The sequence below is a fragment of the Marmota marmota genome, unplaced genomic scaffold, assembly GCF_001458135.2.
Source record: "Marmota marmota marmota unplaced genomic scaffold, marMar, whole genome shotgun sequence".
Taxonomy (NCBI): domain Eukaryota; kingdom Metazoa; phylum Chordata; class Mammalia; order Rodentia; family Sciuridae; genus Marmota; species Marmota marmota.
In genome coordinates this window covers 337,625-359,196 of record NW_026000272.1, presented here as the reverse complement: position 1 = coordinate 359,196, position 21,572 = coordinate 337,625, and the positions used below count along the sequence as shown (strand labels likewise).

At 42.3% G+C, this 21,572-nt stretch overlaps 1 protein-coding gene across 4 annotated transcripts in view; it reads left to right on the top strand.

Annotated features, from left to right (window-relative positions):
* Positions 1–20,963, top strand: part of Nsdhl (NAD(P) dependent steroid dehydrogenase-like) — a 27,900-nt gene extending 6,937 nt beyond the window's left edge. For 3 of the 4 annotated variants that reach the window (XM_015497999.2, XM_048797046.1, XM_048797047.1), the window contains exons 2-8: positions 910–1,026; positions 2,969–3,127; positions 10,653–10,799; positions 13,151–13,279; positions 15,691–15,833; positions 17,726–17,828; positions 19,542–20,963. In XM_015497999.2, coding sequence (XP_015353485.1) covers positions 955–1,026; positions 2,969–3,127; positions 10,653–10,799; positions 13,151–13,279; positions 15,691–15,833; positions 17,726–17,828; positions 19,542–19,874 — 1,086 coding nt within the window. In that variant the 5' untranslated portion in view covers positions 910–954 and the 3' untranslated portion in view covers positions 19,875–20,963. The remainder of the gene's footprint in view (positions 1–909; positions 1,027–2,968; positions 3,128–10,652; positions 10,800–13,150; positions 13,280–15,690; positions 15,834–17,725; positions 17,829–19,541) is intronic. The other variant, XM_015498000.2, reaches the window with a different exon arrangement.
* The last annotated feature ends 609 nt before the right edge of the window (positions 20,964–21,572 follow it).

Here is a 21,572-nt window from a genome sequence, read left to right as displayed (position 1 = left end):
GGGGGGGGGGGGGGGGTTGTGTGAAACTCCAGGTGTGTGATCAGATTAGAGAAATTGTAATGTTTGAGATATGATGCTGGCCACCTGTCTGCCACCTCTTCACTCAAATAGTGTTCTCTGAATCTAAGCTTTCACAGGCCAGTAAAAAGGAAACAGAGATGCAAGAATAAACATCTCATAAATGAATTGTGTAGGCAATTCCATATTGTATGTAAAGGAAGAGGGAAGCATACCCTAAGAGTTGTACTTGTGGTAACATGGTTGGACTTTGTCACTATTCTCTCCTGGTTTTGAGCTGGTTGGTCCCTGCCATGCTCTGATTATTTCCTGAGGGTTTCAGACACTCTGAGTTCTTTCACCCAAAGTCAAGATGGCTTTGACCTAACATCAAGAGAGTTCTGTCTCTTATTACACTCTGCCCACCACCTGCCCAGCATCCCATGCCCTGACATCATAGGCATGAGCACACAAATCCCTTTCATTGATGGGCAAACAGAGTCACAGCAAAGAGGAATGACTGGAGCAGATTTGTGAAGTTCATGACAAGACCAGGGCCAGAATCCAGGATTCCCTAGGCCTGTGCACTGCCACCATCTAACAAGTACCCCAAGAGAAAGCAAAAATGATTAAAGTATGTTTGGCATGTGGCAAAAGCTACAACACAATGTTCTTATTTTCCTAACTGGTAAATGAGATCATGTAACTGACTTCCCACTGTGCCTGTGTTCCAAGTATATGGAGTTATGAGCCCTGCCATACCCTAAGAGTGCAACTTTCATCACCGGAACATGAACTGACTGCTTCAGCCAACAGCTATAGTTGCAGTTCAACTATTTGTGAAAACAGCAATTGAAATGGGGATGGCATGCTTTATATAACATTAGTATCTATCTCTAAATATGTCTTCAGGAAGAAGAAAAGTTGAGTGTAAACAAGACCATATTTTGAGCCATAATGGAACAAGCAGTTGGAGAGCCAGTGAGAGAACAGGTCACGCGGACCCATGTGATAGAGGACATTCCCAAGGTAAGTACAGCCATAAAAAGGTTAACTAAAGTCGGGTAGGGAAAATGTCGAGTACATACTTACCAGCAAGACACTGATGTTTACCTCTAGGCTGCAATATGCATTTATTACATCAATGAAATGCAGGTATTTTTAACAAGATACACATATTTAAGATGTATCTGTTACTGCTGTGTACCAGACAATATTAGAATACAGTGATTTGAAAGAACAACAGTTCCTTTATTCACAACTCTGTGATTTGAGCTGAGTACAGTTAGGGGATTGTCTTGCCCAGGCTCACTTGTGTAGCAGCAGACACACAGAGGACCCCTGAGGTGTGTGTTCCCAGGGTGCCTCTTATGCACTTATTGGCAGTTAACTGTTGGCTGTTGGTCAGGCAGTTCAGTTTGCCTGCAGTAGGCTAGACGGGGCTTCCTAGTAGACTAGCATAGGAAACAGTATATAGAAAAGTTAGAGACAGAGTCTCACTGAGTTGCTTAGTGCCTTGCCATTGCTGAGGCTGGCTTTGAATTTGCAAGCCTCCTGCCTCAGCCTTCCAAACCACTTGGATTATAGCTATATGCCACCACACCCGGCCCTACTTTTTGGGTTTTGAATGGTGAGGCCAGTTATGTCAGTGGATTATACAAGAACAAATGATGGTAAAGTTGTGCTGCTATCTCTAGGTAGGTCTGGTGGAATCTAGTAAAAGTGCCATTTCAGATAGAACACCCAGACTGGGAGAGAGGCAGATCTGTAGAAGGTGGCTGGCCCTGGCATTCCCTGAGTTTCACATAGCTCAGTTGTGTTGATGTTTAAGGAATAAGTAGGGAGGTTGGTTGGTTTTTAATCAGAACAGAAATTCTTTAAAATCTTTAGTTTCACACATTCAACTTTGATATATTCTATATAAACTAAGGAAAATGGGGGTTTATTATGTTGAAAAGAAACCCAGATATAATTTTGGCAGTATCCTAGGAAGGAAGAATATCACACGTCATCTTTGGGGACACTTATAGCCAACATATTCAGCAGGCAACAGCAACAACTTTGCATTGACAGCCTGGAGTTCAAATATGCATGTGTCTGCATGTAGTGCTTTGTCCTTCCATTATCTCCAGTTCCCAGAGTTGTAATTTAGCCAAGAATCTGGGCACACTTGGGAGGCTGAGATGTAAGCATCACAGCTTAGTCCCAATTTGTCAGCTCTTCAGAATTCAGAGAAGGGAAGCAAAGCCATGGGCCTGGGTGCCAAGCAGGTGTCTGATTGTGTCTGCAGTGCTACCAGGAGATCTCACTGGGATGGTCTTCATTGGTTAAGCTGAAGCAGGAAGGGGTTAGGTGACAAGTCCAAGCCTTATTGTGGTCAAGAAGGCACTTTGTCCTATCAATATGGAGACTGCTCCTTTCTGATGATTTAAGTGCAAACTCTTAAATGACTGGCTTTTTGTTTGTTGTTTTTGTTTTGTTTGTATTAGAGAAGTGCCCAGGAATCAAATATCAGGAGCAAGAAAGTATCATCTTTGTTTTTTGTTTTTCTTTTTTTTTTTTCTTTTAGATTGTCCAGGTTGGGGCTGGGAATGTAGCTCAGTGGTAAAGTGTTTGCCTACCAAGCACAAAGCCCTGGGTTCCATTCTCAGCACTGAGGAAAAAAATAAATAGATCATCCAGATTTGATCATAGGTGGTTTAATTTCCCTTCACTAAATACAAAGCATGAGAATTGTCATCAAATCCACCAAGTTCTATTTTAATACTATTTGCTCTGTCTTTCCTTCTTGCTGGTCCCAGCAGAGAAGGTGGCACTGATGATGGAACACTTGAATTATATAAAGCATCTCCCTGGGCTTACAGTTTCAAACAAACATACCTGCCATTGCAGTGGCTCACATAAGTCTAGCCTCCCACTAGCTTCTGGTCATCACCATGCTGGTTCTTCTGACAATTTTCTCTTTCTGTAGGTTAATAACTGCACAGTGATTGGAGGCTCTGGATTCCTGGGGCAGCACATGGTGGAGCAGTTGCTTGCAAGGGGCTACACCGTCAACGTATTCGATATCCGGCAAGGTTTTGATAATCCCCGGGTGCAGTTCTTTCTGGGTGACCTCTGCAACCAAGAGGTAATGGTCTCTGCACCTTTGCCAATCTCCCACACACACTCAGGGGAAACCATAGCACTTCCTGTGCTTAGAGACCAACCAAATTGTTTGGGAGAAATGATTTTATTTTGAAAGATATAGGAAAGAGTTTAACACACACCACATTGCTAGTATTCATAATGAATAACTGGCATCTACATCACAGCAGCTCAGTTCCGTCATGAGAGCAAAAGCAGCAACACTCCCTACTTAAATGACCAGATATGTCTGTGTACCAATAAAACTTTTGGTAAAACCAAAAGTTTTACCAAAAATGTCATGTATTGTAGTGTGCTGACTGCAGATGCTGGGCCTCAGAGTTCATCTTCCTTTCAATTAAGGTAGAATTCACATACTGTGTGCTTCATATTTTAAAGTGTGCAGTTCAGTGGTTTTGACTGTATCCACAAAGTCATGTACCAAAACATTTTTATCACCCCAAAAGGAAATCCTGTACACTGACTTCCCATTCCCTCCCACTAGCCCCTGACAACCACTCTGCTTTTCAGTTGCTGGATCTCCCTGTTCTGGAAATTTCATAGCAGTAGAATCATCCAATAGGATGATTTCCCTTACCATCAGTTTTCAAGGTTCATTCATGTTGTAAGCATATTAATATTTTTAATTTTATCAAACGTTGCCAAATTGCTCTACAAAGCTGCTTGCTCTGTTTGTCATTTCCCACCAGCAATGTGGGAGGATCTCCATGGCTCTACATCCTTGCCAACATTGGCCTAATTATTAGACTTTTTGGCGTTTCCATTCTGAAGAGTATGAAATGTAACTTGGTGCTATTTAAAGTCACATGTCTTCCTTGATCCTACTCTTGCAAAGCCATGTGTGCTTTCTCTCCCATGCTATATAAATTACTCTTCAGGGCCTAGAGATGGGGTAGATGCTTTCCTTCCTCCCTCTCTGTGCCCTGAGCCTCTCCAACATTGATGACAGTACAAACCCTTCCTTGTGGCAGCTACCCACAGCTACCCAGGTGACTCCTCATCATTCTGTAATGATTTTATCTCCTGGCTAATGCCAACTACATCAACCACATTTCCACCATTATCATTGGTGAAGACTGCATTCATGAAGATGACCCTACCAATACCCTTGCCTCTCTTCCTTGGCCTCTTTAAAGAATGATCTCATCCTCTACTCCCATTGTCATTTCCTAGATCACCTCTAGAAAACACATCTTCTCCTTAATCTCAGTTGTAGGCATCTCCTCTTTTCTTCAATTCAGACCCTCTAATTAATATCCCAGCCTGAACAACTCATGATTCCACTCATACATGCAGTCATTTCCACTGCCCCTCACCCCATTCTGTGCTCACTGCCATTGGTTCCATTGTCCCTTACTCCCCTGCATAACCTTTACCTGTCTTTGCCCCTTTTTCTTCTCATTATGTGTATCAGTCAAGGTTCTCCCAAAAAGCAACCAATAAGGTAGGGTTGTTGAGGGAGGAGAGAGAGGTTGAGATTTATTTGAAGGAATTGGTTTGTGTGATTGTGGGAGCTGGCTGGGAACATCTGAAATTTAATTTGCAGGACTGATAGGAAGCTCAGACAGAAGTTTATGGGGCAACCCAAGTTAGAATTTCTTCTTACTAAACCCTCAGTTTTGCTCTTTTTTCCCCCTTTGTATGTTATCTATTTTAAACACCTTGAAATGCAATTTACATACATTAAGCTTTACAATATAAAGTGTAAAATTCAGTGGTTTTTGATAGGTTCCAAATTATGAAGTCATCACCCAAAGCAAACTTCAGAACATTTTCATCACCCAGTAGAAAACTTCATACCCATTTGTAGTTGCTCCCCTCCTCCCCTCCCCTCAAGCCCTAGACGACCACTGATCCAGTTATATCTTTCTTGACATTTTATTTTAATGGAAACATATACCATATGGTCTCTTGTGACTGGCTTCTTTAACCTAATTTTTTTTGAGATTTTATTATATCACATATCAGTACTTCATTTATTTTTATTGCTGAATAATATTTCATGGTATGGATGAATCAAATTGTATTCAGCTATTCATTTATAGAGGAATAATGTTTGGGTTGTTTTTACTTGGGGCTATTATAAATTATACTGCTATGAATATTCTGTGTCTGAATTTTTGCATGAATGTATGTTTTCATTTCTTTAAGGTACACATACAGGATGGGTGATATGGTAACTCTACATTTCACTTTTTATTGATGCATAATAATTGCACAGAATACAGGGTTTCATTGTGGCTCTTCATACATGCATGTAACATAAATTGATCAATTTCACTTCTCAGTACTCACCTTCTGCTCTCTCTTTGATCCCCTTCTTCTAGACTAATGGTTTCTCTTCTACATTCATGACATCCTTTCCCGTCTAACTTCCACATATAAAAGAAAACATAAAGTATTTGTCTTTCTGAATTTAGATTATTTCTCTTAACATAAAGATCTTCAGTTCTATTCTTTTTCCTGAAAATGATATAAGTTTATTCTTCCTTGTAGCTGAATAATAATACTCTGCTACATGAAAAACGTGATATATATACACATATATGATAGACATCTAAATCACATGTTCTTTATTCATTCATCTGTTGACAAACATCTAAGCTGATTCCATAACTCGGCTCTTGTGAGTTGTACCATTAAAAAAATGGGTATGCATGTATTTCTAAAGTATGCTAAATTTAATTTTTTCAGATAAATACTGAGAAATGGTATTCCTGGGTCATACAGTAGTTCTACTTTTAGCTTTTTGAGGAATTTTCATATTGTTTTCCATTGTGGCCATACTAATTTATATTCCCAACAACAACAATATATCAGGGTTTCTTCTTCCCTGCATCCTCCCCAGATTTTATTATTGTTTTTATTCATGACGATAGCCATACTGACTCTGTTGGTATAGAATCTAACTTTTGGTTAGTTGGGATAAGAGTTTATCGCCTTATTTATCTTTTCAAAGAACCCACTCTGTTTCATTGACATTTTGTATTGTTCTTTTATTTTCTATTTCATCTCTGATCTTTATTATTTACTTCCTTCTCCTGGCTTAGTATTGGTTTGTTCTTGTTTTTCTAAGTCCTTGAGATGCATCATTAGGTTATTTATTTGAAATCTCTCTGATTTTTATTAGTTGGATTATTTGTTTGGGTTTTTTTGTTTGTTGTGGTTTTCGATATTAAGCCTTTTGAGTTCTTTCCATATTTTAGATTTTAATATCCTATCAGAAAAGTATCTGGCAAAGATTTTTCACCCATTCTGTAGGCTCTCTCTTCATGCTCTTAATAATTTCCATTGTTGTACAGATGGTTTTTAATTTGATGGCATCCCACTTATTGATTTTTGGTTTTATTTCTTGAGCTTTAGGAATCTTGTTAAGGAAGTCAGTGTCTGCATCAATATGATGGAATACTGACCCTGTGTTTTCTTCTAGAAGTTTCAAAATCTCTGGTCTAATTCCTAAGTTTTTGATCCACTTTGATTGACTTTTGTGTAGGGTAAGAGATAGGAATCTAGTTTCCTTCCTCTACATATGAATATCCAGTTTTTCCAGCAACATTTGTTTAAAAACCTATCTTTTCCCCAAAATCTTTTTTTGGCATGTTCAGCAAAGGTGGTTCTAAGAGGGAAGTTTATCACTATGAGTCCCTACAGGGGGAAAAAATCAGAGAGTTGGAAGACTGGGGCAGAAAGATTGCAAGTTTGAGACCAGCCTGAGCAACTTAGTGAGGCCCTGTCTCAAAATTTTAAAGGGGGGAGGATGTAGCTCAGTGGTAGAGCACCCCTGAATTCAGTTTTGCTCTTAATGCCTTTGTGTGGTTAGGTGCAGTCCACTCAGATTATCCAGGATAGTGTCCTTTACCTAACATCAGCTGATAGTGGATGTTAACCCTAGACTAGTGCTAGATGAGATCACTGGGAGCCAGACACATAAAAATCCCTGTCATGTGGTACTTAACATTGTCATCCCATCCCTGGTAAAATCCAGTTCTCTCTCTTCCCTGTGTATCTGGGCAGCTGGACTGGGCCAGAGAGGAGGAGATGTGCTCGCTTCTTGCTCTATCTCTGGCCATGGCCCTCAAGCCTCCCCCAGTGCCACCCAGCCCTGCATCTGCATCCTTCCTCCCCTGCCCTGCCAGAACATGCCTCATCCTTGGGAAAGCTCCCATCTGGTGCCAGCTGGAATGACCCTCCCCTTCCATACTCAGTGAGTGCACTAGGGATCCATCCCACTCTCTCCTGCATTAGATCAGCTGTCAATGCACAGACCCCTGTGTTGGCCATCTTAACACCATGCCCCAGCCCAGCTGCTGCCATGGATAGCAGAGCTCAAAGAGTCATTTGTATTCATGACCTCTGCAATCCTTCTGAAAGGACCTTGAGGTGACTGTATCTGGTGGTTGAGTCTCATCCTCATAAGACCTTGGCCCTTCAGTGGCATCTGGTGCTTTCTTCGTTTGCCTTCTAAGATGTCACAGTCACTCATTCTACTACCTTGGTGATTTCCCCTTCTCAGTCTCCATAGCTCTATAATTTCTAAACTTTACAGGCTCCAGGGCTTTCCATGAATCTCTTTTCTAACTACATTCTATGTCCTGGTGAATCCATCCCACCTCAGGGATTTAAAATTCTCTAGAAGCTTCTAAGTCCCCAGCTGGGTATGTCCAGCCTTGCACATGTCTAATTACCTGCTGGACATTCACACTTGCCATGTCCATACTTGTCCCTACCATAGGCTCCTTCCTTACCAAGCAAACTTACTCCTTCTGAAGTCTTCTCAAGCCCCAAAAGTGGCCCACTCTGTCTTTCCAGTCTCATTGGCCAAAAACCTCAGATTCATCTTTGATTCCTTTCTGTCTCATCCCATTCAACAGAAAACCTTGTTGACTCTACTGTGATCCAGCAACTTTGCACCCTTTTTGTAGATACTATCCTGGTCCAAGGATAATAGATCATCATCTCCCACCTAGATGTTAGAGGGAGCCTTTTAATGCAGAACTGAGATTCTATCACTCCTCTGTCCTGCAACCTCCAATGGCATCCAGTCCCATTTAGAGCAAATAACAAACATCACCACTTGCACAATATGTCCCTACCCCTCCCTAGCCTCCCTCCCTCCCATATTTCCCCTCATTGCTGTGCTGCGGTCACACTGGCCATTTAATGCTTCTCTAACTGACCAACCAAGTTTCTGCCTCAGAAACTTTGCATTTGCTGTCCTTTCTGCAGGATTTGTTTTTTGTTTTTTTAATTTTTTTATACTTATAGATGGACAGCATGTCTGTATTTTATTTGTTTATGTTTATGTGGTGCTAAGGATTGAACCCAGTGCCTCACACATTCCCTGCAGGAATGTTTTATGAAGCATAGAGCCTGCTTCCTCACTTCCTATAGATCTGTGGGCACTATATGTTAAGCAGCCTGCCCCTCCTAATCCTCTTACTCTGCATTCTTTCTGTATAACACTTGGCAAGAGCTGATATACTCAGTATCCACTTGTTTGTATCCTTATTTGTTCTTTCCACCAGAGAACATCATCTCCACAAACATAGAGATTTTGACTCTTTTTTTGATCACTGTTACAACTCCTCTAAAGAGACAGGATCCTTAGTCAACTTTTAACTTCTCTCCAAAACATTCCCCCAACTGCTTGTGCTGTGGTTATTGGTATATTATTTCCATTTTTGCCTAAATCCAATTTTAAAGGGAGACCCTTAGGGGGTTTTCCACACACTGGGTGTCAGAAATGATCTGTCTGTCAGAATAGGAGACACTGAGTTGGAGTTAGCTTTTCCTCAACATCACCAGAACCCCAAATTTCTTAGGACCAAATTAATGAGGACATGACCAAAGGACAAAGTAGCCAACCTGAAGGGCCAGCACTGACCAACTTTGAGAAAATTGTAATAGTAGTGGATTTTAATATATTGAATTAAAAAAAGAATGTATGTGACCATAGAAATACTGAAAAGAAAATTAGTTTTGAGTGGAAAGGAAGCTCTACTTTACAGAGGAATTACAGTTAATAAGTATAAAAGACATGTTTAGCATGAGAATGTCACCATTTTGCAACCAGTCCATTGATAAGTGTTCCAGGCAAGATCAATCAATATATGTTGAAATCAGTCATGGGATGATCACCTCACAGATGATTTACTGATTGCAAAGGAGTAAAGTTACCTTTGGATGGCCAGAATCAAGCAGCTGTCTACTTCAGTGAACGTTCCAACTGAGCATCATAATCAATGGGACAAACATGTGCCTCACAAGGTATGCCTACCCTGAGAAAGATATACCTGCACCAATGTGAAATTTTTGCCAAAACTATTGAGCCTGAATATAATCCTGAGGAAACAAACAGATGCCCATTGAGGGACAATCAGTAAAATAACCAACTTGACTCTTTGAAAAATAGCACTATTACAAAAGATAAAGAAAAAACAGAGTTCTAGACTCCAGGTAAAAACAGCTATAAAGGACATCGTCAGCACAATTAGGGAAACTTGAATATAGACTCATTGTTAGATAGGAGTAACCAATCTGTTGGAATTTGCCTTGTGATCACTGTTTTGAGGTTATTCAGAACATCTTTGTTCTTAGGAGTTGTATGATAAAAATTTCAGAGGCAAGATTCATGTTTGTATAAATAGAGAGGAAATTGTGGCAAAACATTGATTAGTGAATCTTGACACATCATTCATAGTTTTCTTTCTTTGATAGTAATCATACCTAGATCCCATTATTTCATCAAGATTTGGTGAAATGGTGATGTACCCTTATTTTCTCTTCCCTTGGTCACTTGTACCTTTGTACCTTGCACATATTAAATGGTTGGTTCTTCCCCTTGTACTTGATTATCTCACAAAGAGTTGTTCTTACTGATGATCAAACCACCTCTTCTTTGGCCAGTTGAGGCCTCTTCGTGTTGGCTCTTGAGTACCTTCTACATGTCCTTGGTAGTCTTGGCAATCTTTCTTACTTTCTGATAATGACAAGGTGTTCCTAATTCAACTTATATATTTCCTTCCCCAAATATGCACCCCCTCATTTCTCTCAGGAGATTCCTTTAAGTAGTAAATTTAGTGTTTTAAACTCTCTTTCAGGTTGTACATTGTATCTGGTCTCTATATTGATAGTGTAGGACTTTTTCATATGACTTATAATTTTTGCATATGAACTCACCTTGTCCTAGTGGGAATTCTACCCCCTCCCCCAGATTCCCTAAACATGTAGAGTGTGTTGTCTCCAGATCCCATAGTCTTCCAATGCCCCCAAACTCTGTTTACTGGGAACTAGTTCGTGGAAAGGGGGTTGTCAAAGGGACAACTTGCTTTCTAGTGCATGCACTTCTGTATTGTTTGAATCTTTTACAAGAATGTGTTTCCATATTGATTGTAGAATTATAAAAAGGCAAGCAGCCTACTAGATACAGATTACAGAGTCAGAATAGGAGAAGACTGTTGACCTGCCCAGAGCACAAATGATTCTTTTGTCTTTGTTTGCTTTTCCAGGACCTGTACCCAGCTCTGAAAGGTGTAAACACAGTTTTCCACTGTGCATCACCCCCACCATCCAGTAACAACAAGGAGCTCTTTTATAGAGTGAATTTCATTGGCACCAAGAATGTCATTGAAACTTGCAAAAAGGCTGGAGTTCAGGTAAGGCAAAGGCAGTGGAAAGTGCTGTCAGGAACATGTGACCCCATGCAAGGGTGGGAGCTACAGTTCCTCTTACAGTCTTCCTGGGCTTAGCCACAGTCTGTTGTTTCTTAAATTTAAAGATCTTAGCATTTAAACCCTGGGTGTCACTTACAATCATGCCAAGGCCTGTTAGAGATTTAATATTCTAACCACATATCAGTAGACCATCTAAGGACCCTAAGGCCTATTAGTCTTTGAGTAAAGAACTACAAAATTGAGATAATTGCTTTTATTGTTATTGTGACAAAATACACATAACATTTTTTACCCATTTTAGGTATATGTTCAGTGGCTTTATGGCTGTTCCCATTGTTGTGCAGCCATCATCACCATCTATCTCCAGGACTTTCTTCTTCCCCAACAGAAACTCTGCCTCCATTGAACAATTCTCCATTCCTCCCTCCATCCAGTTTCTGTCACCTACCATTTTACTGTCTTGTCTGTATGAAACCTGACTACTATAGGGACCTCATACAATATATGTCCTCTTATGATGGGCTCATTTCACTTAATCTAATGTCTTCAAGGTTCATCCATGTTGTGGTGTGTGTTGGGACTTTCCCACCTTTTTAAGCTGAATATACTCCATCTTATGAATAGACCACATTTTGTTCATCTACCTGTGGACATTTATGTTATCATCACCTTTGGGCTGTTGTGAACGATGCTGCTATGAATAAGGTTGTAAAAACATCTGTCCCAGGCCCTGCTTTCATTTCTTTGATGTCTGCATCCAGAAGTGGGATTGCTGGATCTGAGAAGATATGAATTTGTGCCATGTGGTAGCTTTCTGCACTGTTGTTACAAATCTTGGTCCTGGGAATGACCTTTGTGGGACTCAAGCCAGTGGATATAACAGCTTCCCCGTGGTGATGCTTGCAAGAGACAATTATAACTAGAACAAAAGCCTTCAGTGAGCTGGGAATCCTTCTCCCAGTGCTCCTTCTGGGTACTATCAGCTAGTCTCTGGCATGATTGTCTGGCCCAGCAAGAATAGGTGGGCTCCCATCAGTGTTAATAATAGCAACTCCTACACTTTGCACTTGAAAAGACACCCTGCCCTTCTGTGGTTCCCTCCTATTTTTCTCCTTGATAGGTAGCCAGGGGCTAAGTGAAGTCTACCAGTAAATGGAACAGGTGGGATTTCAAGCATATCCTCTGATGCCAAGTTCCAGACTCTCCACTTTGTCTTACATAACTGAAGTTCTGCAAAGTCCACTACTGCTATGGTTAAATGGAAGGGAACAGGCCTAAAAGAAGATTCCAGAATAGTACAACACCCGTACATTCATCAAAGTCTTTAAAGATCTCAGCATCTTGGCAGAGATTAAGTCCCCTGTGTACCCTTCCTCAGTAACATTGCTCCCTTTCTTTACCCACATGTAACAATATTCTAAATCTAGATTTATCGTTTGTTTGTTCCATATGCAGTCAGTATGAAGTATTATTCTGCATGTTATAAAACCTTATAAAATGGTATTATATTGAACATGTCCTCCTGCAACTTGCTCTTTTCCAGTATTATGCTTTTGGGGTTCTGTACATCTTGGAATACAGAACTGTTGTTCATTTGCTGAAAGAGAAGAATAGCTTAGTGAGTAGGGGTGTAGGAAATGACTTTCTGTGTTGTATTTAAGAAAATATTTCCAATACGATGATCAAAAGATTATTTAATATATTTTATCTTAAAAATTTAAAGCATTGCTTCCCACATTGAAGTCCTTTTATCTACCAGGAATCGATTTATGTTTATATTTATATACAGTGAGGTTGAAATCAAGTCTTTTTCTCCATACAGATGACCAGTTCAGCCCAGTCACTGTATAATTCTTTTCTTACTGTTCAGCGCCACCTGCAGCATGCAGCAAGCCATGCTTTCAGTGTTTGTATCTGAACTGAGCCTATTCCCATGCTCCCTCCTCTGCTGTGCTGGCCTCTATCTGTGCCCGTGCTGGGAGGGAAGTTTGTGGGCTGTTTTTTCCCCATGAAGAATATATCTGATAGTGATATACTATGAATAATGGGAATCTGTTCTGTCCCTCGGGTGTGACAAGATAGAAAAAAACAGGAGGTCCAGTGTTTCAGATTGTAATACCATGAAGTATCTGGAATCCACATAGCTGCAGAAGGTGGTGATTATGTTAAGAAGGACCAAAAAGCAAAGACATTGCAGCTAATAAATATTGCAGACACTCACATGTGAGGCTAGGGAACAGGCGCCATTTCATTCTCACACATAAACGACTTTCAGGCTGTTGGAATTGTCATAATTTCTGACTCGTATTTTTCTTTAAATCTTCCTCTGCCAGAAACTCATTTTGACCAGCAGTGCCAGTGTCATCTTTGAGGGCAGTGACATCAAAAATGGAACCGAAGACCTTCCTTATGCCATGAAACCCATAGACTACTACACAGAGACTAAGATCCTACAAGAGAGAGTATGTACCTTAGATCCACTTGAGTGAGTGGACATCTGAAGGGTTTATATTCTTAAGAAAAATGTGGGAACATAGAAAGTTAGCATTCTGAGGCCTGAGTATCAAACTTGGGAAGTAAAATGTATAGGTGAATTAAATTTTAAAATAAGAACAGTATATTGGGGCTGGGGATGTGGCTCAAGCAGTAGCGCACTCGCCTGGCATGCGTGCGGCCCGGGTTCGATCCTCAGCACCACATACAAACAAAGATGTTGTGTCTGCCGAAAACTAAAAAATAAATATTAAAAAATTCTCTCTCTCTCTCTCTCTCTCTCTCTCTCTCTCTCTGCCTCTGCCTCTGCCTCTGCCTCTCTCTTTAAAAAAAAATAAGAACAGTATAGCTTAATATTCCTGGATACTAGTCTGAGTATTTTCTGGGACCTGCCTCCTTTTACCTTCACAATGATCCCATAGGCAGGCAGTGTTGTCATCACCAGATTATTGATGCAGAGAGGGATCCAGAACCTTCATCAAGGGGCACCTACTTTGCATGTGGCTAGATTAGGCAGCCACTGGACTGAATAATAGCCAATGAGCTTTCAGGCTGCATGGGACCTGGATGAGCTATTACCATCACCCTGAGACAGTCCTAAGCTGTGGGCTATGGGTGTCCTGAGCCCCAGACAGCCCACCTTAACTGGATAGCTATGACTTTACCTTTCCCAGGCATTTGTAGCATGCCACACCCACTGAGGTCTTCCCTCAATGCCAGTGCTTAATGAACTGGATCTTACCACCAAACTGGCATTGAGTCCTCTGTGATCTGACAGCCAGGTGTCTCCCAGCTGTTTTCTATTACTTCAGCTCAGAAAGCCCCAGTAGAACTGGGTGTAGAGAGACTCAGAGACCTCCCCAAACCTGGATGTACAGGCCTGGCCTTGATAAGCTGAAGTTCTATGTCCAGGCTGTGTTCAGTCTACGCCCAAGGAACACTGAAGCCTCTGCTGGGCCCTGACAACTTTAGTAACTATCATCTGAGCCCATGTAGGCTCAGGAACTCCAAATGGCATCTTGGGCTCAGACCATCAGTGTCTTGCTTGTGTGGACTTTTGGGTGCTCAACTGGAATCAGCAAAGCCTGAGGATGACACTAGCAGTAACTTACCTAGAGCCTAGTTTCAGCCAAGATCAATACCTGTGTGGGTTTTAAATCTCTTTACTGATAATAAACCAAATTTGATGTCAGTGCAGGACCCCTTCAGTCACATGCTTTTAGTAATCAAGATGAACCTTGGTAGACATTGTTGGAATCCATATTTAGTCATTACTTTTATGGTCATGAGGACCACAGGCCTGACAGCAAGAGGCAGAGCAACTCTGGGAATCTGTTGAAAGAGGCAGCTTCTCCATTGTTGGCCAGCTCTGATTGTTATAAATTTAATCAATAAATAACAGTTGATGGGACTGAAACTTGTACAAGCATCTTGCCACCATGGAATAGAACTCCTAGATGACACACCCCAACAATTACTATAATTCCCAAGCAGTTGGCTTGAGTTGTCACATTTAGCCTTCTTACAGTCTTGTCAGGGTGGGTACCATAATCATCCCTGTTTTACCAAGAGTGCAACAACTCCTTTAAGATTTTTTGTTACTTTTGAAGCAAAACCTCTTTCCTGTACAGGTTAACTGGGGGACTGCATTGTTAGGTGATTTCAGACTTGCAGGAGCATTATTATTTGGCACATGACTGTACTTAAAACCCTTGGGTTTTATTGTGTTCACATAGCCCCACAGAAGACACCTCTCTCTTCCTGAGGTGGTAACAGGAAGAATGGCTGCCTTTTCTGGGGCAGTTGCCACTTACATCTTTCACTCTCATCACTGCTGCCCTGTTTCCCCAGGGGTCTCCATACTCTTCACTCACTCTGACCCTCCTCCTGGGCCCAGTTGCATTTGTCTAAGTCCTTTCCTATGAGATGGTACACTCAGCATTGACGAAACAGCCCAGTCTGGCACATGTCATTAAGTTCCAAGCCCTTTTTGTGGCAGTAGCCTTGCTGAAGGCTCACTGCTGGCTCAATAACTGGAACCCTTCAACCTTTTCCACAAACTGCTGCCAAGATACAATTCCACCTGGCAGCATTTGTGCATCTTAGCCTTTGAACCCAAACCCAAGCCTTTCAATTTGAGCTCACTGGTTTTTACTCAGTTTTCTCCTGCATGTCACATTTTGGATGATGGATGGAATAGAGAGGTACTGGTGACTGATATGGGTTGTCATCCCAAAGCAGACTACTGCCCAGTAGTCTGTATACCAACAGAACACATCATCTGTCAGTCCCCTATGGTAAATGGTACCCAGCTAGTGAGGAGCCATCTTAGCTTGGGCTGAGAGTTTGCAATGGACACACTCCTCCTGTTCTCCTTCAGGCAGTTCTGGACGCCAATGATCCTGAGAGAAATTTCTTAACCACAGCTATCCGTCCTCATGGCATTTTTGGCCCAGGAGATCCCCAGTTGGTCCCCATCCTCATTGAGGCAGCCAAGAAGGGCAAGATGAAGTTCATGATTGGGTGAGTTTGCCCCCATTGCTCTTCACCTCTCCCTGACCCATGCAGTGCACAAGCAGCTTTCCATGCCAGTCTTACTTTGTTCAGGCTGCTACAACAAAATACCTTAGATTGGGTAACTGTTTTAGATAGCTCTTTTGTCACTGTGACTAAAAGATCTGACAAAAACTGAGGAGGAAAAATTTATTTGGGGCTCAAGGTTTCAGAGGTCTCAGTCCATAGACAGCCAACTCCATTCCACACAGCCCAAGTTGAGATAGAACATCATGACATGGTAGAGGGAAGCAGCTCAGGACAGGACACCACAAAGCAGAGAAAGAATCCCTCACCAGGTACAAAATGTATACCCCAAAAGCATGCACCCAGTGACCTACCTTCTCCAGCCACACAGTTACCAGCCAGTAAATCCCTGTCAGGGATTCACTGATTAGATCAAGCCTCTTACAACCCATTCATTTCACTTATAAACCTCCTTGCATTGTCTCACATGTGAGTCTTTTGAGGACACCTCAAACCATCTAAACCATAATAGTAACTGAGAAATATATTGTTCAAAGTTCTGGAGTCTGGAAAGTCTGAGATCAAGGCATGAACAAATTTGGTATCTGATAAGAGCCAATTTGTCAAGATGGCACCTGCTATTTTTCCTCACAAGGCATAAGGAGCAAAGAGGCTCCCTCAAGCCTCTTTTATAAGGACATTAGTCCCATTTACAAGGGTGGAGCTCTCGTGGCCTAATCAACTCCCAAACTTCCCACCTCTTAATAGCATCACATCGGGGATATTGGGGACACATAAGCATTCAGACCATAGCAGTGACCTCCATTCATTTCCTGGGGCTGCCATAATTACCAAAAAGTTAATGCCTAAAACTACAGAAATTGATTGTCTCATGGATGTGGAATCCAGAAGTCCAAAATTCAGATGTTAGTAAGGTTTGTTCCTTTTGCTGGTGGGGAAGGAAAATCTGACCCCATTTCTATATAAGGTTGCATTCAAAAGATCCAGAAGGACATGATTTTTTTTTTTTTTTTTTTTTTTTTGAAGGCCAGTATTTAACCTGGTGTGCCTTCTCAGGAAGGCTGGGAAAATATCTCTTTCCCTATTTGGAAATTATGGAAACCAAGGCTCAGAGCAGAAGCAATTGGCCCAGAGTGACACACTAAAGCCTCAAATCTTTGTTTCTAGAAGTCAGATGTAGGTGTTACATTCCTTCTCAAGAAAAGTAGTGGTGAGGGCTCCCACCGGTGACATCAACTGTGGCTATCTCCCAAATGCACCTTTTCTTCCTTCATTTTCCCCTCTTTTTATCTTTTTTTGTTCTAACTAGTTATACATGACAGTAGAATGCATTTTGACACATCATACATAAATGGAGTATAACTTCTCATTCTTCTGGTTGTACGAGATGTACAATCACACTGGTCATGTAAGGGTAATAACGTCCGATTCATTCTATCATCCTTCCTACCCCATAATCCCTCCCTTTCATTTCCCACTCTTATCCCTGCATCTTGCTAAGCCTCATTACCACCCTCACTTATCACTTTGAGGAATTACCAAGAGCTGTGCATTGGCCCAGTATATCTTGGGAAGTAGTTGTTGAAGAGTCGCTGCCCAAATTGAAGCTTAAACAGACAGTACCAGTGCTGACTGTGCTGGGATGGTGTGGGCAGGGTACCCCACTTCCACATTCATTGCTTGGCCCTCAAATATTCCACTAGTGTAACGGCTCCAAGAGTCCTAGCCCTCTCCACTTCCTTATCTGTTATAGACATCCAGGTATGCTGGGGGTGGGCACTGCCAGGGCAGACAGCAGTTGTGCTGCAGGGGCTCCATGAGGCTCACAGCTGAGCACTACCAGCACAGCTGAACCATTCCCTGTGCACCTGCAGAAACGGGAAGAACTTGGTAGATTTCACCTTCGTGGAGAATGTAGTCCATGGACACATCCTGGCTGCAGAGCACCTCTCCCAGGATGCAGCACTGGGTGGGAAGGTAAGGCACCTGCTTCTTCCAGCTTGACTCACCACTTCCTGCCCCTGCATGTTTGCCTTTTTTCAGATTTCTTCTCTCTGCCATTGGGTTTGCTCACTGCTTGTCCCTGTGATCCTATATCATGACAAGTCTGCTTTAGTATCCCCTTGGGCCAGTGTTGAGGCCCTCTAGTAAGGAGAGCTGTGTCAATGAGCATCACAAAATGCATGAGTTAATTAGGTGGGAGTGAGCAGAGCTTAAGAGCTTTGTTCCCCATTGTGTTGGTTAGCTTTCCATTCAATGGCAAAATGTCTGAGAAAAACAACTTAAAGGAGGAAAGAATCATTTTGGCTCACAATTGGTTGGTTCCATTATTTGGGGGCCTGTAGTGAGGCAGAACATGATGTCATCCAGGATGCAAAGAGAGAGGGGAAGGGCCCTTGGAGAAAATATACCCTTTAAGGATATACCCCGGTGACTCACTTGCTCCAAGTAGGCCCCACTGCCTATAGTTTCTATCACCTCCCAATATTACCACTCTGGAGACCAAGCCTTCAACACATGAGCCTTTGGGGGGGCATTCCATATCCAAACTATAGCACTCTACCTCTGACCATGTGGTTCAGAAGCTTTTGTAACTGCTTTATGGAAGGAGTTTAGAAAGTTTGGAGATAGAAGCTAGAGAACGAATGAATGACCAGGGATAAGATATTCCCTTCAAGGACATGCCCCTAGTGACCTACTTGTCTCAACTAGGCCCCACCCTTCTAAAGTTTCCATAACCTTCCAGTAGTACAACGAGCAAAGGACCAAACTTTCAACACCCAAACCTCTGGGGAGCAGTCCATATCCAAACCATACCTTCTCTGGAGCGTGACCATTTGATCGTGTGCTTGCTTCCTACCATTTCTCCCACTTGTTCCTCAAGTTTCCATTTTCCCCATGGCCCACACATGCTCACATCACTCAGGCCTGTCACCCCTCCACAAGGGTAATATAGCTGAATCTACTGGCATTTGGTGTCCAGTGGGCAGATCAGGGTTGGGATGATGGCCTTCTCTGAAGTGGGGTGGATATGGCAGGAAACAACAGCTCTTAAGCAAAGATCGGAGAGCCCGATTAGTCCCTTTACCCTATCTCCCACTCCTAGGCACCCCCATCATCTTTGGTTCTCACACCTAGATTTGGAATCCTTCCTCACTGCTTGGTCCTCTTTCACTCTGCACCTCTGCCAGTTTTCCCACTCATAACCTTGCAGGTGGTTGGGAGTAAAGGGGGAGTGGCTTTTGGTTTAGAACAAACATAGTATGTTCCAGAAATGAACCACCCATTCATTGCATACGAAGATAAGAAGATGAGTTTTACCATGATTGACAATTACTAAATTAATGAATGTACCTTCCTAGGGCAAGTTAAGTTCCATTTAAAATCCTAGACCATAGATAAAATTTGCACTGCCTTTCCTCTCTACCTCTGAATGCTGCCCGTTTACAGAATTGAGGACAGACCGTGTGACATGCTGGAGCAGCCAGACACATGAGGAGGCCAAATATACACCTCAGTGTTTAGCTGCCCTGAAGAAGAGATGGACGGGTGGGTAGACAGGGAGCAGCCTCTGGTTTCCCACAGTGAGAGTGTTGGATGAGCCAGTAGCTGTGGTTGGGCTCTGGGTCCCAGCTGCCTTCTCACCCCTGCAGCTGAGGAGAGGTTTCTAACTTCTTGTTCCCTCGCCAGGCATTTCACATCACCAACGATGAACCCATCCCTTTCTGGACGTTCCTGTCCCGCATCCTGACAGGCCTTAATTATGAGGCCCCCAAATACCACATCCCCTACTGGGTAGCCTACTACCTGGCCCTTCTGGTGTCCCTGCTGGTAATGGTGGTCAGTCCCATCATCCAGCTCCAGCCCACTTTCACACCAATGCGGGTTGCACTGGCTGGCACCTTCCACTACTACAGCTGTGAAAAAGCCAAAAAGGTCATGGGGTACCAGCCACTGGTCACCATGGATGACGCCGTGGAGAGGACCGTACAGAGCTTTCACCACCTGCGGAAGGTCAAGTGAGGCACCCTGGAGACTGGGCCATCTCAGTGTGTGCTCTGGCCACTAACCTTTTCCCCTGTGCACTGATGAACTAATAGCCTTCAAATGAGTTCCTTCTGAGCTTAAGACTTCTTGCTAGTTAAATGAGACCATGCCCTGCTCCCTCTGTGCCTGTGAGGGTGACAAGAACAGCAGACATTCCTCTTTTCACAGCATTGGATTTGAATTTCTTAAAACAGGCAGCTTCATATTGTACTGTTTTGTTCTCCCTCTATATCTCTGTATCTCTCTACTCACAATCCCCTCTCCCCACCCAAGGTTCTTTATCACAAGGACCACCCTGAAATCATCCATTTCATTCTAGTATTCTAGTACGTAATCAAGGTACCTGTAAGAAACAATCCATTTGCTGATTGAGAATGGGAGACCAGAATATTTATCATGCAAACCAGTACTAGAGTGGAAGCCACTAGAGTCTGTTCAAGGAACCATGGCTTTGACAATATCCTAGAAGAAAAGCAGAAGTTGTAAATGAGACTTCAGATGTACATTTCATATCAACACAGTTTGGAGCAAAAAAAAAAAAAAAACACGAGGGCATAAATTACTATGATCCCTGCCATTCTGGAAGGCACAGCTGGTTTTTTACTTCCTTCCAGGTTGTCTCTCAGGGACTCTACCAGTGCCCACCTGCAATGTTGTTTCATAAAACATTTCCTTTTATCAGCAGAGTCTTGTCATTTATAGTGACAGTGGTGTTCTGGCTCAATGACATGCCATATTAGCCATTTAGCTCTTATCTAACATGGGACATCAGGCTGGTTGATGGTAAACCAAAGAAAAGGGAGCCTCCTTAATCTTCTTTGAGTTTGGGCAGAAAATCATGAGATGATGCAGAGAGATCCCTGCACATCACACTCATAAAATCCATCAAGCAACTTCAAAAGGGCATAGCACATATAATAATCTAGGCTTTTCTATCTTTTGATGATTATCTGTTTGTAGAATATAGTTTCTTCTCCACCTAATTGAAATGTAATTTCAAGTTTTTTTTCCTTTGTTGAAGGGCAGGGGGTACGTGGGAAACTACAATAAAGTGAAAGTGTGCAAGCCCTGCAGTTTGTGTTATTGGGGTATTACCTCTGCCTGAGGAGAAACCATGCTGGGAGGGTGGGGCAGTGGGATATAAACATAAATAAGACACCATCTTTGCCCCTGATACATTTAGAATAGCAAAGCTGAGTTCATAAGCCACTATAATAATAGGCATGAAATTAGACACAAACTTCAGATGAAGTGGTATAGGCTCAGAGGGATGTGGCATGGCTTCTGCAGGGCAAGTAATGCATTTAGTTGCACCTAGAAAGGTAAACATTCAATAGGTAAAAATCTCTGGCATTTCAGGATAACAGTGTCACAGTCAGCAGCTTGACCTAGTTTAATTAGCAGTGTGACTTTCTTAGCAGTGCATAAAATAATGGTGTCTTCGATTCAGTGAAAGAAACAAGTAGGCTGGTTTGGGGTGGGGGCCAGGGAGCAAGTGTGAGGAGAACCAGGCTAAATAGAGAAGTAAGAATGAGTTTAGACTAGGACAGAGCTTTGGAGTCAATCTTAGAACTAGTGGGGGAGAGTCCCAGCTAGATGAGAGGCTCACAGAACTTGCTGGTAGGCACTGAGGACCAGATATCCCTAGTCTTTGTCCACACAGCTTCCTTAGAA